Source organism: Ctenopharyngodon idella, chromosome 16, assembly GCF_019924925.1.
Source record: "Ctenopharyngodon idella isolate HZGC_01 chromosome 16, HZGC01, whole genome shotgun sequence".
In the NCBI taxonomy this organism is placed as follows: Eukaryota; Metazoa; Chordata; class Actinopteri; order Cypriniformes; family Xenocyprididae; genus Ctenopharyngodon; species Ctenopharyngodon idella.
Window position 1 is genome coordinate 9102158 of NC_067235.1, and position 25601 is coordinate 9127758.

The 25601-nt window shown below is 37.1% G+C and overlaps 3 protein-coding genes across 5 annotated transcripts in view; 1 reads left to right on the forward strand and 2 right to left on the reverse strand.

The window, feature by feature from the left end:
• Nucleotides 1-1158: 1158 nt before the first annotated feature.
• Nucleotides 1159-4448, reverse strand: si:cabz01093077.1 (C-C chemokine receptor type 4). The gene is made up of 2 exons (XM_051866547.1): nucleotides 4209-4448; nucleotides 1159-2914 (listed from the first exon to the last, which is right to left on the reverse strand). Exons 1-2 carry the CDS (start codon nucleotides 4229-4231, stop codon nucleotides 1879-1881), a joined length of 1059 nt encoding a protein of 352 aa, XP_051722507.1. The 5' UTR covers nucleotides 4232-4448; the 3' UTR covers nucleotides 1159-1878.
• An 11165-nt stretch (nucleotides 4449-15613) lies between these two features.
• Nucleotides 15614-17746, reverse strand: LOC127496892 (C-C chemokine receptor type 2). The gene is made up of 2 exons (XM_051864800.1): nucleotides 17644-17746; nucleotides 15614-17117 (listed from the first exon to the last, which is right to left on the reverse strand). Exons 1-2 carry the CDS (start codon nucleotides 17669-17671, stop codon nucleotides 16069-16071), a joined length of 1077 nt encoding a protein of 358 aa, XP_051720760.1. The 5' UTR covers nucleotides 17672-17746; the 3' UTR covers nucleotides 15614-16068.
• Nucleotides 17747-18791: 1045 nt separating this feature from the next.
• cobl (cordon-bleu WH2 repeat protein) overlaps nucleotides 18792-25601 on the forward strand; it is a 141303-nt gene continuing 134493 nt past the window's right edge. The window contains exon 1 of one of the 3 annotated variants that reach the window (XM_051864792.1): nucleotides 18792-18917. The gene's annotated coding sequence lies outside the window, so the exon portion shown is untranslated. The remainder of the gene's footprint in view (nucleotides 18918-25601) is intronic. The other 2 variants (XM_051864796.1, XM_051864789.1) reach the window with 2 other exon arrangements.

The window sequence follows — 25601 nt, forward strand, 5'->3', positions numbered from 1 at the left end:
TCCTTTTGACTTCTCAGGATGCAGCATAGTTGTCATCATGTTTTTTTAAACAGTTTTTTCTTTGATCGTTCCAGAATGTGGTCTTAACCATAACATTTGCATGTAGATAAAATCACATGTACCTCACAATGAGGAAGTGGTTGCGTGTGATCACAAAGTCCAATCAGAAACATCAATGAATGAACTTGCATCATGGGTTGCATCAGATATTCGATATATATGCTGTTGATAGATTTTGATAAATATTGAATTTTATAGACAGAAATTAAAGTAGGTAGAATCAGGTTTTAAACCAGGTTTTTGTCACATCAAATATTGTTTTAAGTTAAACAACTAGCATTTAGATTTGATTTTGTTATTACTATAAAATACTTTAAATAATGTCACATTACTGTATGTCACAACAGTTTTGGGACAGTTTTTATAAAAGTTACTATCTGATTAAGGTTTTTGTTGCGTAGGTGCTACTTGAGGTATCAATGTCATGTCAGCAGTCTTAATGTACTGTTTGCATCAGAGCCAAAGAACACAGGAAATCCACCTCACTCTGCAGAGCATATCTCTGTGGCTTTCCGCTGTAGCTTTTAAGGTAAAGACAAAGGTTAGGGTGAAGTTACTTCCCTGAAGCGTCGCATTTATGTTCACAGTTTTACAATAAGCTATTTTCAATAACTTTGTGAAGCTTTACACATAAGAATGTCAACTAACAGGAAAATAAGTGAATGAATAAATAAACCTAACAAGTTTTATAATCTAAAACATTGAATTATTTATATATTCTATCAGGATTTTATTTGAATTTTATTAATATTAGTTATTATTGAGTGGATTGGATTTTATGTTGAAATCAGTGACACACTGTATATATAGTAATGACATATGTTAATTATTAATAAAATGCCCCTGAAAATCAATTCCATGGTGCAAATATTGCCCCTTAATGAAAAGGTTAATTTCTGCTATGGACAAATGGTCAGAATCATATCATTCAGTATACTGTGAGGCAATATAGTTAGTTTTGAGATAGTGTTGTTACTGAAATGTTTTATGTTAATTATTTTTAAGCTGTTCAGTAAGTGTAGGTGTGTATGACTGTAGTAATGTGCCATATGTGTTAGGGAGAGCTCTTGTGGTAAGAAGTAGCATTACAATATTACAAACTTTTGAAACAATTTTTTATTTATTTATTTACATATTGATAAACATCTTGATACATTTATCGGTGTGTAAGTAGTTTAGGCAAAAAAATGTAACACAGACATTAGGAATATACAACATTTACAGACATCAATCCAGTATAGACTGCATTCAGAATAAAGTTCCTCCATATATTAACACTGCTCTCACACATCCTCTTTTAGCCTATGTGAGGGGACATGTTTTTTTTTTTGTTTGGTTTTGCCTTCAAGGGGTGTGTGTGTGTGGTTGAGGATGTTGTTTCTTTTCCTGTGGTATTGACTGCTGTACAGAACCAGTGAAGCAGGTCACGTCATGAGAGTTTAGAGATATTGAGGAACAGACGTTTGTAGGTGACACATACTTTGGCAAATATGAAATTATTTGTAAATTAATTACATTTAATGCATCAGTTAATTCTGAAGCCAGCATGAAATACAGGCACTAGTTTATTACTTTATTTTTTTTGTTTTTATTTTTTAACAATGACGATTGTTTTCATTAATTGAGGTAGAATAATTTATATGATATTAACATAATTAAATCTACAAATAGTGAAATGCATGTATGGAGATTAACATATTTATATTTACAAAAACAAAGCAAGATTAAATGATAAGCACAATATTTACAAAACAAAGAAACAGCACTAAAATATTCAGAAACAATATCATTGATCTTATTGCATTAAAAAAAAAAACTTTAAACTTGTGTAGTTTTGGTGGGAGATGTAAAAAAAATTGCTGTGTTGGAAGTTTCATTCTCTGAAACTTTTGATTGCGTAGATGTTGACTGGTAGGTCTTCGCACATAGAAGATATCTTGAAAACACACTTATAAGGCATTTCCTGAACTTTTCTCCAACAAAAGCATAAATCACCGGATTTACAGAGCAGTGTGTGAGCGCGATTGTCTCTGTCCACCCCATGGCTATGTTGACATTACCAACAGCATTACAGCTAGATAGCATGCCAAATTCCTGCAAGGTTTTCAGAAACACCACCACGTTGTAAGGCACCCAGAAAACCACAAACACAATGACAATGCCTAAGATGAGCTTTATTGCCCGATCCTTTTTTGAGTTTTTTGTCTTCTTCACAACCTTTAGGACTCTGATGTAGCAGTAGGTTATAATGGGCAAAGAGATGAACAGTCCAACTGCATTTTCACCAAAGTTACGGAAAAGCTTCCACTTCTGGGCCGACCCAGCAGGATAAACTCGCTGACAGCTGGTGATCTTGTCCTCTGTGACCATTGCTGCAAAGATGGCCTCTGGAAGGGCGGCACAGATCGAAACCATCCATATAATGAGACTCGCCACAATTCCATAACGCAGCGTCTTTGCTCCCAACACCGCAACGGCATGTACGATGACCAGATAGCGATCCACGCTCATCAGGGTCACGAATAAGATCCCACTGTAAAATCCCACTTGGTATGTACCTGCCATAGCCTTACACATTTCGTTGGCTTTTAAGAAGTGGCCCTGAGCATAGAGAGCCCAGGAGGGCAGTGAGAGAACCATTAGTAGGTCTGACAGGGCCAGATTTAGCAGGCAGAGATTTGTCATATTTTTAACATGCATTTTTTTCAAGAGGACCCATAAGACGGTGATGTTGCCAACAAGGCCAAGCACAAAAACTATGTAGAAAATGGCTGCCTTGATGCTTGAACTCTGGTGTGAATTATCAATACTGCATGGGCTTTCCACTTCGTAGTAATCATATGTTGTTTCCATCCTGTAACAAACAATAAATGTTATTTAGTGAAATATGAATGTCAATTGATTTAAAATATCAATATTTGCTGAGGGAAGATAATAAAAATAGAAAAGAAAAAGTGACTTGTCTATATATTGTTTTAAATTGTAAGTTTAATTTAATCATTTCTTTTTTATACTTGGTTTTGATTATATTTATTTATAATTATAATATTTATAATAATTAATTATGTTTTATTGCCGTTTTTACTCAATATCACTATATAAGCACCCCATTTTTAATTGGTTAAACGTTTCTGTTGTTCTTGAGCACAATGAATTAAACTAGTAACATCCCCCTTTTGAGGACTGAGACCATTTGACTCTATCATGCAGTGGTTTATGATGCTGTTTTTTGAAACCACAGAGAACAATGACACTGGGAGTGTAAACGTGCGATAATGTCATAGTGTGAAAGTAGGTGTCAGCAAGTTCTAATGCATTCATTAGCAAATCTCTATCATGGGGACTTCTGTATATCTGGAAAATGAGAGTCAGAAAGCACATGGCAATTTACATTTGCATAATAATTTGTAGAGAGTAAATAAATTCCGTTGCTTTATCGTTAGCGGCTGAGGTTACACTTTATTTTGATGGTCCATTTTAGACATTCTACTAACTATAAGTAGCTTTGCAACTATATGTCAACTAACCCTTAGAGTATCAGAAGACTGTTAGGTTAGGGTTAGATGTTAGGGTTCGGGTTAGTAGAATGAGTTGACCTGTAGTTGCAAAGTTACTTATAGTTAGTAGAAGGTCTAAAGTGGACCGTCGAGATAAAGTGTTACCATGGCTGTACATCAGACAAAGTGTTTTCCATTTTTTCTTCCAATATTTTTAATACAAAATTTGACCTTGAAAACTATTTGAAGGTGCTACTAAACCAAACCTCAAAGCTGTCACGTGCAGACCTCATTTTCTTCTTCAAATATTAGTGCGTACAAACAGGAGGTCGCAATATCCTGTTTAACCACATGCTTTTTGAAACATCCCACCACAATCCCACTATCATACCATCAGTGCCTGTGATCTCATCTACAAATTTTGTGAATTACAGTACTTGACAGTACAAAACAAATTAACAAAACCTCCCAATACTGAGTAGACATCACTTGTATGTAATTGCATAGACAACATTGAATGTAATATATCAAATTAAATGTTAAATTTTAGAGCCAATCTCCATAATTTATCAAAAATTGTCATTTTTTTAAATGCTGGATCTAAACACAACATTATAAAAAATCCAGTAAATTAAAAAAAAATCAGTTTACCTGTCGTTATAAGATTCAGTCATTACGACAAATTGCTGTCACTCTTGTTGTTGAGATGTTGAGACTTATGTGTTCATGGAGGCAAGTGTAATAAATTTCACACTCTTTCTGTACATTTGCCTTCAGCAAATTTCCTGTAAAATGAAGCCTCTTGCATGTGTGAGTGTGCTTTTCTGCATATCTTGCGAGGCAAAGGTATCGTGAACACATTTCCTGTACTGAGGTTAGCAAGTTTTGGATGCTCAAAAGAAATTCCCGACGAGATAAAACAATAAATAAATGAGTCATTTAAGTCTGTGACGGCTGCTGAACAAATGCTAATATCTGCCCCCACCCACAAGGGTGTCTTGAAAGGACATTTTATATAGAAAATGTTAAAAACCAGTACCATCCCACACCAATGACAAATATGACAAAAAGACCAATATCTGTGCTCTTTTCTCTTTCAACATTGAGTCAGTTTTCAGGAATTGACAAAAATAAAGAGCAAGTGAAACTAATGCTTGTTAAAAAATTAATTAAGTGTAAGTTTCGAGAATTTCTCTTTTTCCTGCTCATCATGGTATTTATAATAAAAACGTATGTTTTATATGCAAGCCTATCAGTTTTCCTAACAGTTATCAGTTTTTTACATTGTGAAACTTTTATTTTTACAAATGAGGACAATCTTTGAGGGATGAACAAAACATTTTTTGGTCATCACATTAAAATTAACATTTAAATTGGATAATATTCAGACTTTTGAGCTTTGAAGTGCTGGAAAAAGTTGTGTGAAGTACTTGAAAGTGGGACTGTCACGCTGAAGGAATAAGATTGTTTGACATCATCAGAGTCTGACATAACTTGGCTTTTGGTGAATTGATGCCACTACTAGCTGTCAAGGGGACAGTTGTAGTTATGGATGTGTTGATGTCAGAATTCTTAATCAAATTCTTAGTCTCAGCCTCAGAAGTCACGCCCACGGACCGTTGGCTGAACGTCTGATGCATATGACACACTTATCTGAAAACACTTCGAAGTTTCGAAGTCGTCATCTTGTTGTTTGAATTCTACAGGATGTCCGGGAGACGTGTGTGTCGCATTCTTTAATGGCCCACCTGGAAACAAATGCCGTGACGCCAAACCCCCTTGTAAAAGAAGAACGCCATCATGTTTACAACTGTGACAACGAGCGTTTACCAGGATCAACTTAATGCTGGATTTTCAAAAGTATGTGAAGTTCACGGTTCTGTTATTGTAAGGACATTGACATTACATTTTCACGCCCCTAAAGCTGACGCGGAACAAAACAAACTGTGATTGGTTGCATTTCATGTCAGTCAAAGGTCCTCTTGGGCGGGCAGTCCAGACCTTCTGCCGTCAGTCTGGATTCTATGCTTCAAAAATAGTTGTATTTTTCATAATGTTGGGAAGATCACAAGAAGTCATCATTAGAAGATGTCTGCCTGCACATGACATCAACAGCACACATCTGTGCAGCAGTGTTTGTACAGTATTGTCATCGGACCTTTTCAAACCGGCCAATGGACCATTTTACCACCGAACGAAAGTGCGCATCATTGATCATTGTTCACCCAAGAAATATTTATATTTTGCAATTTAGTTTAAAGAGGAATTATCATGCACCTAGCACTATTGCTTGGCATTGTGTGAATCTAAATTCATAAAATTTTTGTTCAACTTCTGGATAATGACTTTGGGCCCTATTTTAACGATGGTCCCTATTTTAAAGCACATGGTCTGAAGCGCATGGTGCAGGTGCACTTAGGGCACGTCTGAATCCACTTTTGCTAGTTTAACGATGAAAAAAATGGTCGGCATGCCAGGCGCATGGTCCAAAAGGACTGCACCTAGTCTCTTAATGAGTCATGGATGTGTTTTGGGCGTAACGTTCAATAAACCAATCAGAGTGTCATCTCCTATTACCTTTAAAAGCCAGGAGTGCTTACACCAAGGCGGATTGCTATTTACATGGTGGAATATAGACACCCTCAAGCTGATAATTCAGTTTAAATACATGTGCAAATTGCCACGATTGGTCAAATAATTCGCCAGTTTCATTCGCCATTACTGCAAATAGGTAATTCTGATAGAGTCTGAAAGAGTCGTTTTCAGTTGTCTCAAAACAGCAACACGCCAACAATGTGTCTGAACACACCTTGTTTTCAGACCAGCACGCCCATGGGCGAACAGATGGGCGCGAGTACATTTGCTATTTAAACAACGTGGGTGCTGGACGTGAAAATGATAACTGCTTTGGGCTGAAACTAGCAAAACAACACTTGCGACACGCCTGCCGTCGCATTGCGCTGGGTCTATGATAGGACCCTTTGTGTAACTCCATTAATGAGAGTGGAATATTTAATCTAAATGTGTAGGTGAATCAAAATGTAAGCAGAGTTTGAAATCATTCTGTTCAAAATGCTGCCTTCGGAGGACACATTTCAAGGTTGGAAGGCATCAATGCATGTCCGAATTCAGTGTTAGCTTCACTTCCTGTTTCCTGAGATACCTTCATCTGATTGATTTTTGAAGGCAGCATAGATGTATCCTTTGCTGCCTTTGATATCCCACAATCCTGTGCTTAACACATTCTGTGACAGTTGAGCTAGAAAAATAAAGATGGCGTCTAAAAGTTGCGTTTGCTGGTCAGTTTTTGTGTAAATGTATGTTTCTGACCAACGAGGAGGAGCTGAAAGGCTTGTTCGATCTGCATCGGCGCTGCGCAGACCAATTGGCGTATGACATCAAATTACCACGAGAGCGATTCAAAAGCATAAGGAGTTGTATGCTCTTCAAAACGCTCTCGCTGTATACTTGATGTCATACGCCGATAGGACTGCGCAGCGCCGATGCATCTCAAACAAGCCTGAACACGGTAAGCCTGTCTTACAGTGTGGACAAAGTCATTTTTTACAGGCTAACTTTGCGTTTAACTATTAAACTAAATTTCCCGATTAGCTTCAGACACATAAAACATGCTAATTAGCAATGTTAATGCTCACATAAAGCAAGTAACGTAATGATAGGCCAATAACGTAATATATAACGTTTACAAACACAATTGCAAAACGGTTATCTCATGTCAACACTCATGTCACATTTTCTGTATTGTTTTCGCTTATTGAATAATTACTTAAAGTTTAAATGCTCGGTTTTATCATTTCAGTGGTCTTACCTGAAAATATCAACCGGGCGGGAAATACCGCAACGTTGTTCACCTCAGCCGTCCATGCCTGAGTTCAAGGTATGAATGACCATGGACTCTTAGGGCTGTCAAACTTAGGTTCCGGCTAGAGCACAGAAAAAATGCTCAGAAAGAAAGGCATTTTCTAAACATACTGGCTTGAAGTCACCAAAAATGGACAGGAATACTGTAAGGAACATGTCCTATACATCCTTTTACTCATCCAGGAAGCTGTGCATACACAGTGGAAACCACACCTGGAATAAAAGCCAATGCAACAGCACCCACTGAGACAAAAGTGTGATATCCTCAACCAATTCACATCAAGTTTGGACTCTACAAGTTCAGAACACTGCCACAAGGACTTTGAGAAAGGAAAAGAAATAAAGCATTTCCAAGGTCCTAAAGACATTGTTTTATTTAACTGTGTATTTTGGGACAATACAACAAGTTTCACAGGATGAAAGGTGGGCATGTTAAGGGACGGACACCTGGACTGCTGTGACCCATCACCACATCAGGAAAGGTGGGGATTTGTAATCCCCTCCCCAACAGGAAGGAATAAAAGCTTCCCCAATTGAACAAACCCTTGTTTCTGAGTTTCTGACCTGACGAGGGAAGAACAACAGCACGACCAAGGTGAGACTCTTGCGAGTAAACCTTTCACCGCACGGATCTTCAAGCAGCCCAAGTGCTTCTGCAGAGGACTTTGACTCCCGACCTGCATAACTCAAGTACCTCCAACCTACAAAAGAGATCCTACGGACCGACCACCATCTGACCTACAGTTCTCTGGATTACACAAAGACCTCCAGCACTCAGTGCAGCTCTGCAGCTGTTGGAAAGCAATCCAGTCTCCCACTGCACACGGAAGGATACCAGTGGACAACGTTTCCCACTCCTAGACTGATCACCCAACCAAGTGAAACGTAAATATAAGCTAACCAAACCTTTCCCAAAGGCCTTGGCATTAGGTTGTTGCTAAATGAGATTGCTATTTGTGTAGAGACTGTTTATCTAGGGTCAGCGTACACAGATATATATATTAGACACGTTATCTGTATTCATAGTAAATGCTTATTTACTATTTTTAATACCAGCATCCAGAAAGACCACAATTGACTCCCTCATAGACTGCTAATTACCCATTCATTGCTTCGTCCAATCCGATGCTCATCTACTTGGCATTCAGTTTGTTAACATCCATTTGTGTTGTAGCTTGTAGCTTCTGTTTGATTATTGATTCAATTTTCTTAGTAGTTTAGTTATTTTCCTTCGTAGTATTTAGTGAGTGTGATATTTTACTCTTGTATATCTTTTTGTTAGTAAATTCATTTTATTACAAACTGTGTCATTCTTGTGTTGATAATCAGAGGCTCTACAAGCTCGCCCGAATCTCACTAAATCCTTCAGATTGGTCAGATGATAAACTTCCTCCAATTTATAAAATTCTAATTCAGTCAACAATCTTTCGTGATTGTTCTTTATTGTCAAGGTGACTTTCCTGACTGGTGCCCCGAAACATTGGAAGGAATCATCTGACTCTATATTAATATTAATACAAAATATTAATATTAATATTTAAGACCATAAATAACTACATTTGTGGTGCCCTCATGTGAGGCTAATCCAAAATCACTACAAATGTTCTGTTGCTGCTGGTAATGTGACAGTGTTTTCAGCTTATTTAAACAAGGAGATTTTACTTTACTGCCAGTCATTTGACCATTTTATCACTGTTTTGTTATTGTATTAATTACAGATTATTTTTTAATTTTAACATATATTTGTATGTAATTTAAGAAAACAGAAAATACTGTGAAGGGGTGGATTCTGGAATCCACTGCCGCTTCAATATATATCTTTTAAGTTATTAATCAACATTTATCTTTCTGTTAAATTATTTGAATGACTTCTTCAATGTATGTTAAAGCATTTATTTTCCTTTTCAAACACTAGAAAATAAATTTGAGTCTCTCACTGAGAGAAAAGATGTTATCAGTATGTTTTGGGAAAGTTTTCTGCTCAGAGCAGAGCTCAGATCAACTTCAGCCTTGACGAAGCTGTGAATCATGTGTATCTGTGTATGTGCGCTAATGGTTCTGTGCAGGTCCTTTGTACTGGTGGATAACTGGCACTCTGCTTGAGACCAGCACACGCCATGTCATGAACCCAAAAGGACATCCAGTACCTAAATCCAGGGTCCCCTTGTCAGCATCGTGACGAATGGAGATATGCTTCTGACTATCTGTCATTGTGTGGAAGATTACCAAATTTGTCTATTTTTCTTAGCCAATCAGAATCATTCAACCTGAAGTAATGACATAGTTAGTTGACTCTGTTAGAGTATAATTGTTATGGAAATGTGAATGTACGCAGAGCAGCCTACGAACTCCTTGTAAGACTTGAAGCTGGCTTCTGCTGATGAAACTTTCTATTCTTCAGTAAAATTTTCTTCAATTTATTATTTTTTTTAAAACTTTGACTCCGGGTCTTTATTCAACATATCTGGTCTTTTGGGTCTTTAACTGTAAAATTCCCCTACAACTGTATAAAAATACAGCCAAACAGAGCATGGGAAACAAAAGTGGGCTGCCTACACAAAACCTGCATGGGCCCAAAGGTACAAAAGTTGCTCTGGGCCCGAACGGGCTGGCCCACACTGGGCCATCATAGGCTTGATGTGGGCAGTTCGCTAGTGTGGACTGCTCACAGAGAGCCCGCAGTCAGCCCAAAGTTGTGGGCCTCACCTGGGCAAGCCCGCATTGGGCCTGTTTAGGTTTGGTGTGGGCTGGCCCTAGCTGTAGGAAAAGCCAGCATGGGCCCCGCAGGGGCATGTTTGCAGGGTTCACATCCCCTTTCTAGCAACATAGATAGTGGTATGGTTATGCTCACGTGACACTGCAGTTCTTCACTTATGACTAAAGTTTATTATTTGAATATGTTTTAAAGCCTTGTCAGTTAATCTTTTTATTATCTACAAGCTACTTATTCATATTAAAACTGACACATAAATCTCCACTTTAAATGACCCGATTCTTCCTTAATCCTCATGTTTATGTTGCAGGTCAGTTTGACCCATTTTGATTTCTGAGTTGTCGGAAATACCGGTTAACCTATGTTAACCTATGGTTTTTTTGTTTTTGTTTTTTTGTCCTTGACATTTTATGACTTTTTCTCATTTAGGGTCATGAATATCCAAGCAAGTCCTGAAGCACCAGTGTCTTGCTGAGTTTAATAACTTTTTATTTTCAAAGTTTGTGAAAACAAAACTTTTACCTGTTAACTGTCAGTCCCCCTTTTTAAGCATAGACATGAAAATGATTTTCCAATTTAAATTGTTATAAATGGTTAGAGTTTAACAAAACATGTTAAACTCTAAAACTTCAAGAAAATTAAAGCCAAACATCTGAACAAGTTCTGTGCCAGATTTTTGGTTGATATCTCAATAAATGAGCCTTGAGTAAGATTTAATTGGGGGTGCAGTACCAAACTTTTCCACTAAATGATATCCAGGCTGGTGACCATATAAGGACTCTTCAATTTCCATATATGGTTTTAGTGATCTGAACCATATATTTTCATATTTTTCAAAACATTTATGAAGTAGACATCCTATTCAGAAGTAGTTTGGGCATTAATGTTAATATATGATATGATTTCAACAAAACCCACATAAAAAACATACAGAAAGAAGGGTGTGCATTATAGTTTGGCACTGCATCACAAATGGAGAATCTATCGCCCTCTTTCACTCCAGCGCCAACACATCACGGACCATGGGTGCTTCAGCAGTGTAAGGTGTGAGCAAGGTCGAGGATGAGGACCTTTCCCCCTCCGCGGCCCTTGGTTTTCGAGATCTCCACCCGGAACCACTTCTCCACTGTTCGCGAAACGGAACGCGACGCTAGGGTCATAGGAGACTTTATCGTCCGTCACATCCACGCTACCTCAGCGAAAGGTAAGGTGCACAATGCACATTCACTGCTTTCCTGGTGCTCGTGTTCTCAATGTCGTTGCGCAGTTGCCTGTGACAAAAGTTTTTTTACCTTTCTGACAAATTTCATGACTAAATGGTGTATAACACCGTATCTAAAATGTAGAAGAAAATTACAAAACAAAAATCATACCACTCTGAAACGTCCTGGGAAAATTCTGTGCTTGAAATACATTCTACATGATCCTCTTGTACGTTAACATTCTCAAAGTCTGAATGCGGCTCAAATTGGTTTGAAATTGACAACATCCTTAATATTTACACCTGAGCAGATGAAACTGTTATGGTAAGGGGGATGACATTTCCCGACGGTGCCAATCACAACACACTGGGCCAGCTAACCAATCACAGGACATTTCGTATTTCGGAAAGTGGGCCTTCATTGAAACAGGAACTAAACGGTGTGTTCGAGCCAGACTGGGAAGAGAGGTGCTGTAATAATGTAAAATATGTGAAAAATAATGTTTTTTTTTTTAATAATCAAGCATGAAAACCTATTCTAGTATGCTCTAAAAACAAAATCAAGACTTCATAAAAGGGCATAATAGGACCCCTTTAAATCCCTATTCGAGCCACACTTAGTCGGCGACCCATCCAGTTACATTTCTGGTTTCAAAAACATCTCAAATCAATTCTCAATCAATCTGGCATCCCAGCAGACCACTTTTTCAGTCACTCATTCTGCAGAGGAGCAGCAACCACAGCTGCCCAAAAAGGTCTCTCGCAGCAACAGATTAGAGCACTTGGACACTGATCGTCAGAGGCCTTCAAGAGTTCCATCAGGTCCAACCGCTTCCATATCAGGAAAGCTCATCAAACCCTGATTAGCTAATTGACCTATTGGCATCAACTGCCACCCCTTTTCCTCATTCCTCTCAAAGAAATTAACTTTCCTCAAGTTCATTTCTTTGAACTTAGCATATAGAACAATGCAAGCCGCCTATTGCACCTCCAGCCTATTTTGCGACATCACAGAGAATGCGTTAAAGCGGACATAAGGATTTTATAAGTACTACTCTAACGAAATTCAATTTTTTTTTTCACTGTACCAGTTGTTTTTAACGAACCATTGAACTTGCAATATGAAACAATGCACACTGAGCCATATTTTCATTGACCCATGAATGAGATGTGAAATCAACCGGATGTTGTGACTCAAACTAGCAAAAAGTCTTTAAATATCACCCTGGCTACTATCTAGCCATGCCATTGGCAACCATGTCCACAGGGCAGGATTTATTCATAGGCATTCTAGGCACATGCTGCTCACATGTCCAGGATTGGCCTGTGATAATGAACGCTTACCAGGATCAACTAAACGCTGGATTTTCAAAAGTATGTGAAGTTTGCGGGTCTGCTGTTGCAGTGAACTTGCATAACGATCTTGAATGAAGAATTTATTAGATGCACGCCGGTCTGTTATTGTATTGTGATTGGTTGTGGTCAAGCCGGCCCTGCCTATAAGCGAACTAAGCAGTTGCTTAGGGCCCCGCCACCACCAGGGGGCCCCCAAGAGCAAATTAAATGACAGCTTCATTTTTACAGCGCTTATTCTATTAGTTGCAGTTCTGGCGCCTCCGTCCCAATACTGTACAATTACACTCACGGAACTCTGCACTTATTCGCAATCACAAAAGTCCATTATTTGCATGCGCTTCAAAGCCTTGCCGGTTAAACATTTCATTCATTTCATTCTGAAATGCACTTTTTCTGAGCGCGTACACCCAAAGCGATTTCTATGTCACCATTTATTCACTCAATCTGTTTACATTTACCATAGTCACATTTAGTTTTTAGCCATTCCTTAGCTTTTCCACATCCACCTATGAATTTGCAGTGGTTCAATTCAGATGTTTTTATGCATATTTTGAATTTATGCATAAAAACAGCTGGATTGGAAACATGACTACTGTTACATTATGTTGAGAATTTATATTATGCTAATTTAATTTAATTTTCATATTGTTCATACTGTTGAAAAAATGTTTTATAAAATAAATTGACATTGCCAAAAAAAAAAAAAAAAAAAAATTCTAAACAATTCAAGTTTGTACTGTTGGGTTACTTTTGAAACATTTGATGAAACTGAAATTCTCAATTCAAAATGTAATTTAATATTTTTTTGCAAAGATAAAGGACAAAATATGTTTGCAGTTACATATTAACAATGTCATAGTCAGGTATATTTAATAAAAACAAGACTAACACAAAAAATGTAGCTTGTATTGTTGTGTTACTTTTGACCCACCTGTGTGTTACTTTCGTCCCAACTGACGGGGTTGAAAGTAACAATGTGCAATTTATGTTCAAAGTGAAATTATACTGAAGCCGTTCTACATTTGTACAAAATACCACCTGGTATTGATAGACCACACTTGTGAGTTATTGACCACAGCGAAAATATATCGCTGTCTAAAACATTATATTTTAAAATTACATTTTTGTGAAAAATGGTACTTTCGTCCCTGCTCTCCCCAACTGGCACTTTGAAGTACAGCATTTTAAATGTATAAAACACTATAGGCTATGATTTATGTATTTGAGAGCGGAGAAGAGTGTCTAGCATTTGCTGTCAAGTCCTAGCCAATTTGTTCTTGAATAGGCTATATTAATAATATAATGACACATGAAAGTATATGATCATATAAAGCCACAACATCAACTCAGCACCAGAGCATCATAGCCTCTAATATTTGGATGGCCTCTATTTGTTTGAGGCAGTGTACTGATACAGCTAACTAGCAACTATGGATGACACCTACCAAGTACTTAATAACATCCTTGCAACCACCCAGAACACCCTAGCACCTGGAGGAGCACCCACACAGACACAGAGAGAACATGCAAACTACACACACAGAAAGTCCTCCTGGCTCACCCTGGACGGCCTGCTTGCCAGTGACAGTGCTAATCACTGAGAGGACATGAACAGTCAAAACATTTTTTCTTCTTTTATCTTCTTTTGTGTTCCACAGAATAGAGAAAATCATCCAAGTTTGGAATTAAATGAAAGTGAGTAATGATAATATCTCTGGGGTGAACTATCCCTTTAAGACATATTTGTTTTGTCACTAGCCTATCCACTTTACTTTTCAACACGAAAGTAAGCTACTTCCTGTGATTGTGAAAGACTTCCGATTCATCTGCCCATTTAGGTAAATAACTAGAAGGATAAAAAAGTGCAGTACAATGTGAAACTGTTTGTGCTACAAACCAGTGTACGAGTATAAATTAAAATAATATTAAAACAAATACAGTTTGTGACATCAAGAAGTATAACACACTGTTTATGTGCAAAAAAAAAAAAAAAAAAAAAACTGGAAGCACCTGACACCAGAAGCTTGCACATTCGAGTTAAATGTCTCTCATTTCTGAGTTAAATGTCTTTCTCTTTTTCTTTTTCTTTTTTTTTTTTAAATTTTGAGTAGTCTTTTTGTACTTCACTTGTTTGTACATGGAGGCAGAGCACATGTTGTGATAGAGGATGTTGGAACATCATCTAGTGGTTGATCTCACAAACTTTTCTGTGGTGATCCAGCAGCAGAAGAAACCTTTCATCTTATTCAGTATAATCAAGCACCAAACACAGCCTTTAATGCACCTCACCACAATAATCCCCCCAAAGTGTTTGCCCACAATGTTTTTCCCTTGCCAGCATGACAAATCATACAAACAAATTCCCATTATATGTATCTAAAATGAATGACTAACCTCAAACACTTTCTTTTGATGAAACCTACAAATATTTCAAATTAGTTATTAGTTTAGAGGACAACACAATTGGCAGTTTAAAAAGAAATGTCTAAGAAAGTGGGCGTATTATTTTAAAAAAAAATGGCCATAAACTGGTTAATAAAGTAAAATATTACACAAATGATCTGGTACCACTTCTCCGTCTGCCCTGTTAAATAAATGTATTATCTGGGTATGTAAAGTACATTTCTTCTTGTTTTTTTTTTTCAGTGTGAACGCAGTACTTGCACTATTTATACTACAAAATGGCTTAGAATTGTGCATAAGTATGTGAATTGGGATGCACAACGTGGCTACACATGCTTCATAGATATATAAACACTTATGCAGATGTGGTTTACAACTACGCATCAGACTTCCTCTCTGAAAGACAGACGGGCACAACTGCATTGTGTCTATTTGTAACTGTAAAATTTTTTGTTTTCCCAATATAATACTTTAAACACATAGTACAATCAGGACAATACATTAATTAAAAATCCTTTATTAAAAAACAGTAAAAAAAAAAAAAAAAAAAACTTAAAAGCAAAAATTAAAATACACTTAAACTAAAAAATACAATTTCTTCAAGAAAGATTTCAAAAAGTCATAACTGAAAAATAACGCTTTTTTTTAACAGTTTTTAACACCTGATGCAAATACAAACAGTGGGTTTATTTAAAATTGCTGATGAAATCATTCATATGACAACTATTGTCGGTATCATTTGCAAATCTCCAATATAAGCAATATACACGCACAAGAAAGAACATCTTAGCAACAGTTATTGTCAAATCATTATTGTCAAACAAAATTGTCAAAAAAACAGAACAAAGACAGCATTCTAGGTAAATTCGATACATTCAATAAAAAGGGGAACTTAGGGATAGCAAATATATGAGCTACTCTGAATGAAAATAATTGTCTGGAGGAATCCGTTTGCTCTATGCAATTTGAGTGGAGGAATATTCAGAAGATCTGGAGAAGACTGAGCTTTTGCGTTCAGATAACTGTCGAGAGAAATTTGTACATTGGCTGAAGCACAAAGGAAACTGCTCTTTTAGGACTTTAAGAACTGCTCTTCTGAACTTCTGTCCGGCAAAGGCATAGATGATAGGGTTGAGGCAACAGTGGCTTAAGGCGATAGTTTCCACCCACTGCATGGCAAGGCTCAAATTACTATGAAATTCGCAAGAAAACAAGTAACCTTTCCTCTGCAGGAACATGAGAAACATGACAATGTTGTATGGAGTCCAGAAGAGGAAATAAACTGCCACCACAGCCAGGATGAGTCTGATGACTTTGTGCCTTTTTTGTGATTTTATGCTGAGCAGAGTGGGGATGATCCGGGAATAGCAAAAGCTCATAATAATCAGAGGGATAATCAAGCTCAGGAAGTTCATCTGAAGGTAAGTAAATGACATCCAGGCTGTACCTTCAGGAAAATCTGATCCACAGGATGTTTTGACGCTTGTCTTATTATCCTCTTTGGCAAAAATAATACTAGGGAGGGATGCAAGCAGACTGAGTATCCATACAAATGAGGCGAGAATCAAACCCATTTTTGAAGACCGATTTCTGGAAAAGATACTGTGGGCATGGACGATGACGACATAGCGATCCAGTGTCATAAGGACCATGAAGAAGATGCTGCCATAGAGACCTATCATGAAGAGACCTGTTATGGTATGACACATGAATTTGCCGAAAATCCACTCATCTATGGCACCATGAGCCCAAAAAGGGAGTGACACAAGAAAGAGTAGGTCAGATAGGGCTAGGTTGAAGAGGCACACATCTGTCATATTGGATTTTTGACGGTATCTGATCAGGACCCACACTACCAGGCTGTTTCCAATGAAGCCAATGATGAAAACTATGCTGTACAGGGTGGGGAGGAAAACTTCACTGAAGGCCTTTGTGTTGCCATTATTGCATGGTGTTCCGGACATGTCATCTTGGCTATTATAGTAGTCTTCATAGCTTTCTGTCACTGTATTTTGGAGGGCACACAAAGAACACAATGATAAGTCATATAATATATAATATATTTATAATATAGTATGTGAATAATATGCTTAATAATATACTTAATAATATATTCTGAAACCTTAACATTGGTTCAACATTTCTTTAGTTTTAAAGGTAGACAAAATAAAATGACACCACAAGCAGGAACTCGTAACAGACTTAAATTTTAGTTTGTGTTTTCATGACATCTACTGGCCAGAGTAGGTATTATCTCCTTTCAGCATCGTAGGCTACGTGTACCGACGGTTTAATTGTCTAGTTGGAATGTAATACTTTTTCATGTTTGAATACCTATCATAATAATGCTGTTTATTTTTAACAAATAACGGTTTTTGACATTTTAATGAATGTTGTGACAAAAATCACAATATTAATAATTTTTAAAAAAAAATCTAATGTTATCATTATAATTAAGAACAACTTTTGTATTATTATTTTTTTTTTTTTTAAATGTAGCATAATTACACTGAATAGACTGTACGACCTACCATCCGCAGGCCCTGGGTCCTCTGCCATGTCTCTTGGTAATGATAGCTGAATCTGTGAAATATGTGTGATCCTGTCTGTCAAAAAGCTTTACAAAGCACAGGAGGTGCTATTTCCTGAACCTCCCACAGGCGGGACTTCTCACTAAAAAGCTACGTAGGGTGAATTTAGGTTGATTGGGACACTTTTCCCCATTCATCTCAATGGCAAAAAGTGTCCCAATCAACCTGAATTCACCCTATATATAATGTAGTTACACTTGAATGGCATTAAAAAAGTTCACACTGCTGTTTGTATCATTAAATTCATTCATTTGAAATGTGGATGTAAGTGCAATATGCCTACACAGGTTGGTTTTGCTATCAAAGTGAGGACATTCCATAGGGGTAATGGTTTTTATGCTGTACAAACTGTACATTCTACCCCCCGACACTACCCCTACTCCTAAACCTACCCATCACAGAAAACATTCTGCATTTTTACATTTTTAATAAAACATCGTTTAGTATGTTTTTAAAGCTATTTTAAATATGAGGACTCATGAAATGTCCTCATGTTTCATGTTTACGTCGTAATACCAGTGTAATACCCATGTCATTATACAAATTTGTGTCCTCATAAATCACAAAAGCGCGCGCGCGCGCACACACACACACACACACACACACACACACATATATATATATATATATATGTATATATATATATATATATATATATATATATATATATATATATATATATCACACCAATATTTACACACATTATCATAGGTTGTACTCCACTCGATGTCAAATTGCACATTTCCAGTATTTTAAGTATCTTTTTTTAACTTAAAATTAATAACTTTTACAAATACAAATGATTTAGTGCGCCCTCTTAGGGTTACGGTGCAGCGTTATCTGTCATTCTGGGAAGACGGTTGTAAAATGGTCGGAACCCAATTGTTCAGAGGCAGTGGTGGTTGAATCAGCAGACAAGGATGGTGCTGTCCTTTAATTTGTTATTTAACATTTATAGCACAAATAGAAAACTGTAATTCGTAGTATATATAGATTGACATTCTCCCTGTATAAATACTCTCGGGAGCACTGTTATCTTCTTTCACTGTGTATCATCAATACTGTTCTCTCGGGCGCGCTCTCGCGCTCAGAATTCCAAACTGCATTTGAGCGCGGGCTCGAGAAGCCGCGGGAACGGCGCTGCCTGGTGGACGGATTAGAATAGAATTCAGAACTCCTGTGCCGTTGTTGTCTGGCTAGGAAGCCGAATCCACGTACGTATTTCAGTGTTTTATATTATGGAGATATTTCGTTGACGATATTCGTTTTGTTTAGGTGCGCAACTTTTTATGGCAATAGCTGCGTTAATCTTTTACTGTATATGTTTGTAGTCTCTGTTGTGGCAAGTGAAATATTTTAATGTCTTCATTTGTTTTTCCTTTTTTAAAAAACATAAGTGTGTACATCAAACACTTGTCCACATCTGGGTCATTCCACGAATGCCTTTTGGTGCCTTTTGCGTCCCTAAGAAATAACCAGACATAGAAGTATTATAACAACAAATAAATGTGTGATTTAAAAACATATCAATACTGTGTATTGTTTTATCAATATTACACCAAAGTAAAGTCAATTAAATATTATTTTAAATAATTAAAATTGCATTTATTCTCATAAGGGTAAGGTTTTTGGCCTGTCCCTTGCTATGATTGTTCTTTTAATTTGCAAATTGAATGCAAAATGATACAAAAATCACTTTTGCATATTGTTCTAAGTATAGTCTTATTGTCAAGCAATGTTTTAGCATAAGTATGCATTATTTTTTATAAAATATAAATAATTTTATCGGTGTCCCCTATTTCATGTCAGCCCTGTTACCCTCACCAAAGAACCCTGTATAAATAATGGTACATTCCGGTGACATCACTTCCAGGAAGTTACATCATCTCTAAACCAGGACGCCAACAGTTCAAATAAAAATAAGTTTCTCTCTCTGTTCTACAATTTTCTATTTTTGATAATTTATGAGATTTGACTGAGGGGGGATATCTGTTACCATTTTTGAAGTATACATTTAAACACTTATTTATTTAATGTAACATAATCATTATCTACAAGTAATATCCCTTTAAAGTGTACAAAATGTGCTTTTGTGATCTGGTCTGTTAGCTAGCAAATAGCAAATTAGTTTTAAATTGTCAAACCTGTTACCGTCAACCCTGTTACTTTTCAGAGTAACAGGTCTTGACATATGGGTAACAGGGATGATGATCACCTTATCCACATTGTATTTAACATTTATCTGTGTCAAATGCAAACATTTTAAAAGGTCATCCCAGGTGTATTATTGATGTCTATATCATTCAGTGTGGGTGGCATATGAGCATCAGTTACATTTTTAGTTAGTATTTTTACTATTGTTAGTATTAGTATTGTTGGTACACGAATCTCTTAATTCAAGTATTAACTATTTAAATGTATTATATAAACTTAATATATAATATATTTTAACCCTAACAGATGGAGTGTGTAGCTTTTCATTTCTTAAACAACCATGTTGGAATATGTATCATGGCCATATTGCAGGATGACAAAGCCAATATTCATCAGGGTTAAAGAATGGTTCAGAGAGCATAAAGAATCATTTTCACACATGAATGGGCACTTCTGAGTCCTGACTTTGACCTCAGTGTAAGATCAACCTCTGGATGGTGTAGCGAATTAACTCAAAGGGGAAATATTAATAATTATTCATAACTCATTATGATTATTAATTATGATTAATTATGAATATGTAAATCAGTTAATCAGATTAACTGGATGTAGCTACATTAAGATTAATATTACAATCAATTAACCTGTTCGTCCAGTGAACACTCAGTGTTGATTGTTTATTAATTCTAAGAAATGTTCATTTCCAGGTTATGGAAAAACAACATTCGTATTGTACAGTACTACTCAGAGCATGTAGTAAGGATCTAAATCACTTAAGAGGAAATTTATTAGCAGACGGAGTCAGAACCAAACATATATTGTGCACAATCTTTATTAACTAACTCACAAACACATAACTAAACTAACAAACACATAACATACACGCAGGTCACACACATACGTAGGTAAGAATGAGCAATGATAGAGTTGAACCGGAAGTGGAACTGTTGATAGAGCTATAGGAAAAAGTCATAGACAATCTGGAAAAGAATCATCAATTTCCTCAGCAATAAAACACCTTTGCTGACAAAGGTAAGTTTTACAAATCAATACTAAATCGCTGTTTAGTGTTCAAATGTACGATACTTGCAAGATGCCTTTAGGCTGAGGAGCATCGGATCTGCAGGCTGGGTTGTAATCTTGATGGTTCGGTCCGAAGTTGTTGCCAGTATCTTCTGCGTTAGATGAAGTACTATGAAACAACTTATAGATGAGCACATGGCTGGGTTGTAGGCCGAGGCCTGCAGCAAGAAGGGGGTCTCTTCAGTCGTCCAAGAAGCAAGGAAAGAGAGGGAGTGGCATTGTTCACTGGCTTTTAACCTCTGGTCAAAGTCACACCTCTTAGTTGTTGACCGGACCAATGAAGATGTTGTATTTCCGGGCGACACCACACAAGTTTTGAAGAAGAACTATTAAAGATTCTTGTAATACTGATGTGTTGCACAGGTATGGACATACCGCATACACAAGCATTTAAATTTTCTCGATACGAACCCATATACACTAAACATGGCATAATTGAAGTTCTCTTAAATGTATCATAAAACATGTGAATACAATGAGTGCAATACAACAACAGTAATAATGGATACCATTTCCTGGGGATGTGCATGTTCATTTATAGAACAGTCTGTCTATACATTAATGCAGGAAAGTCCGTGTTCTGTGGGGAAAATGCAGGAAAGATGCACGTTTCTGTGTCTCTTCTCTGCTCTTCCATGTGGCAGCCACATTTTTAGTGCAATAAAACTTGTAACAGAGAACTTCTCGGGGGATGGGGGACAGGCCCCAGAGTGCTTTAAACAATTATTGGTTACGTATAACAAATAATTGTGTCTGATTTGTCTCAGTCGTTACAATGGAAATAAATGTTCTGATGTCATTTCCAACAGGAGGTGTATACATTTTTGGTTAAGATCTTGTATTGACAATGCAAGAGGTGAGCACTCTGTAAAGTCTACTCCAGCACATTACACTGAGGTTAAAGTCAGGACTCAGAAGTGCCCATTCATGTTTGAAAATGATTCTTTGTGCTCTGTGAACCATTCTTTCACAGTTTTAACCCTGTTGAATATTGGCATTGCCATCCTGGAATATGGCCATGATACATATCCCAACATGGTTGCTGTTACGGTTAAAAGAACAGCTGCCAAACATATAACATGCTAGAAACATAATAATCACTGTAATAATGATCCATTCATAGGTTCTTAAGTACTTACCTATTAAAATCCAAACAACATTTTTTTTTTTGGCCGGGCAGTGTATATTTTAAATTCTGTGAAGGGACACACTGACACAGACAAAACGTATGGACGCATGAGTCTAATTACAGTAGCCTTAAAACATTTATAAAGCGTGCATATGCACAGATTTGATCTTAGAGTGTGCGTACGCTTAAATCCACGCCAACGCTCATATTTATAAAAACGTGGAAAAGTGCTTAGCGCCACATTAAGGTCTGAACAGTCGTACAGTACACACTTTTCCTTGTCAGATTACTGCAGTTTTTTTTGGAAATCTAAGCTATTCTTACAGCTCACCATTCTAAATTAAACGATTTGGATGATGACTGGTGATCTTTTATATGTAAATGACATTAATTAGGTGTTGTTTACAACGCAGAGAACTGAAACCATTCAGCTGCGCACAAGTTCAAGATTATTTGCGATTTATAGATTTCACATATGAAAGGGGGCCGTACGCTCGTTTTCTGTGTGTACGTTCATTCTAAGAATCTCACGTACGCACATCTGAGAAATGATCATAAGATCAAATTTAAGACGGTTTCTGCGTAACATTTTATAAATGAGGCTCTTGATCTCTTAGAAATTGAATGTAAATGTAAAAAGTTTAATGTTTAATGTAAATTAAAAAGTTAGAAACTTTACAGTATTATGTAAACAAATATGTAGATTGTATGCTGAAGAATGTGTGTCCTGTCATCCCTGTTACTCTGGTCAGTCCTGTTACCATTATGTCAATCCTGTTACTGTCATTAATTTCATAAATAATGTAAAAATAATATTTGAAATGGCCTTCCAAGTTTTTCAATTGTAACAATCACTCTATTTTGTTTTGGACAAAGCCCTTCTTTTAATATCTCTCTTGTAAATATATATATTTTTCTTAATTGACAGGTGATCAGACTTCAAAATTAGGATGTTTTTGGTCATCTGAATGACAAATATAAGATTTGTTTAAAAATTACCAAATTTGAAACAACCTCAGTGAAAAAAGGGACAAAAATACTGCTCATACATGTAGAAACTATTACATCGTTCTAATTAAAACTGTAGTATACAGGTGCTGGTCATATAATTAGAATATCATCAAAAAGTTGATTTATTTCACTAATTCCATTCAAAAAGTGAAACTTGTATATTATATTCATTCATTACACACAGACTGATATATTTCAAATGTTTATTTCTTTTAATTTTGATGATTATAACTGACAACTAAGGAAAATCCCAAATTCAGTATCTCAGAAAATTAGAATATTGTGAAAAGGTTCAATATTGAAGACACCTGGTGCCACACTCTATTCGGCTAATTAACTCAAAACACCTGCAAAGGCCTTTAAATGGTCTCTCAGTCTAGTTCTGTAGGCTACACAATCATGGGGAAGACTGCTGACTTGACAGTTGTCCAAAAGACGACCACTGACACCTTGCACAAGGAGGGCAAGACACAAAAGGTCATTGCAAAAAAGACTGGCTGTTCACAGAGCTCTGTGTCCAAGCACATTAATAGAGAGGCGAAGGGAAGGAAAAGATGTGGTAGAAAAAAGTGAAGTGTACAAGCAATAGGGATAACTGCACCCTGGAGAGGATTGTGAAACAAAACCCATTCAAACATATGGGGGAGATTCACAAAGAGTGGACTGCAGCTGGAGTCAGTGCTTCAAGAACCACTACGCACAGACGTATGCAAGACATGGGTTTCAGCTGTCGCATTCCTTGTGTCAAGCCACTCTTGAACAACAGACAGCGTCAGAAGCGTCTCGCCTGGGCTAAAGACAAAAAGGACTGGACTGCTGCTGAGTGGTCCAAAGTTATGTTCTCTGCTGACCAACTTTATGGAGATGCAGATTTCATTTTCCAGCAGGACTTGGCACCTGCACACAGTGCCAAATCTACCAGTACCTGGTTTAAGGACCCTGTTCTTAATTGGCCAGCATACTTGCCTGACCTTAACCCCATAGAAAATCTATGGTGCCACAGTGAGAGACGCGTGTCATTGTGTTTTAAGGACAACAGACTAGAACGCCTCCTTGGGTACATCAGCCAATGATGAGGGTGCGATTTTGGCGGGGAAACTTTTTCTTTGTCTCTATTTATGACCTAATTTGCATGGTTTATGAAGTGTCAGATCTGAGTACATTTTCTTCAAAGTACCATTGATAATAGAAGAATGCATTTTACAGTAATGTGACATACATTTTCAATTAGGGCATAACGAAAGCTTTACAATGAGACCAAACTTGTCAGATGGCAAAGACATAAGGAGAGATACAGTTTATACTTGAATTTTATCGTTTAGAATAAAACTAATACAACTACAGTCATAGCTAAGCTTATATACTAGTGATACATACATGCACCTTGAAATACAATGACGGGTACACTTTGGCACAGTCATATTTGGAGGATAAATGTACATTCACAATCTCCATGCGTGTTTGTGAGTGTCTGTATGTGTGTGTGTATAGGGGTTGTGACCGGTGTCTGTGACCACATGGCCCTTAGCCCCACCAGGGTGACTCTTTAAAGTCCCTGGAGCTGGTGAGAATATCTTCTGTTTTTCTTCAATGAGGTAACAAAGGTGCCAATGAGGCAATTGGTCCCAGAGCCAATTCATGATTTACACGCACAGTTCAGGAGGCTAAAAGCATTCTGAAGATTCTAAAGTTGGCTGGCAGATCCGATTTTGAACAGACGCTACAACACCTTTTACTCCAATTTAGGTCTTTAGTGTGAATATGTGAGTTTGAGGTTACTATGAAACTCACAATTTCTTTGAGAAATTTGAGAAATGTCTTTTGTTAAATGTTGTAAACAAGCTGTTTGATTTTATTAATTATTATCTCAAATCACACAGGACAGTTGTCTTTTCTAAGCTTTAATGAAGCATTGAATTCATCATATCTATAAACTCGTCTCGGTGAAATTAGCTGTTCAGACCAGGTTACACTTTATTTTGATAGTCTACTTTAGACATTCTACTAAGTAACTTTGCAACTGCATGTCATTGTCAACTAACTTCCATTAATTTGCAAGAATAAGTAGAATTAGTAGAATAAGTTGACATACTCACAGTCAAGTTACAGTCAGTACTAGAATGTTTGTTGGGGACCATCAAAATAAAGTGTTTGCAAATATTAAGCAGACAGTCTACTAATACTCTAATGACTGGTATTTGACAGGTAGTCTGAGAGGGTCTCCCAGCATCCAAGCAGAGAATGAGCAAGTGGGTGGTCGAGGCCATCTCACTTGCTTACGAGTCAGTTGGACAGCCTTCACCATTGGCTGTCAGGGCTCATTCGACCCGGAGTATGGCTGCCTCCAAGGCTTTAATTTCAGGGGTTTCCCTCAATGACATTTGTGATGGGGCAGGCTGGTCCTCACCACATACATTTGTGAGGTTTTATTAGTTAGACCTCGGCTTCACTCCAGGGGCGCAGGTGTTACTGTGAGTTGTGCGTTTCAGCTTCACACGAACGGTCATTTGCTCTTATTGCA

Excerpts from the sequence above, each read along its gene's own strand:
- si:cabz01093077.1 (XM_051866547.1), bottom strand. The coding sequence starts at position 4,231 with ATGACTGAATCTTATAACGACAG. Across the intron at positions 2,915-4,208 it reads ACTGAATCTTATAACGACAG|GATGGAAACAACATATGATT; the intron begins GTAAACTGATTT and ends TGTTTGTTACAG.
- LOC127496892 (XM_051864800.1), bottom strand. The coding sequence starts at position 17,671 with ATGGCAGAGGACCCAGGGCCTGCGGATG. Across the intron at positions 17,118-17,643 it reads GGACCCAGGGCCTGCGGATG|TGACAGAAAGCTATGAAGAC; the intron begins GTAGGTCGTACA and ends TCCAAAATACAG.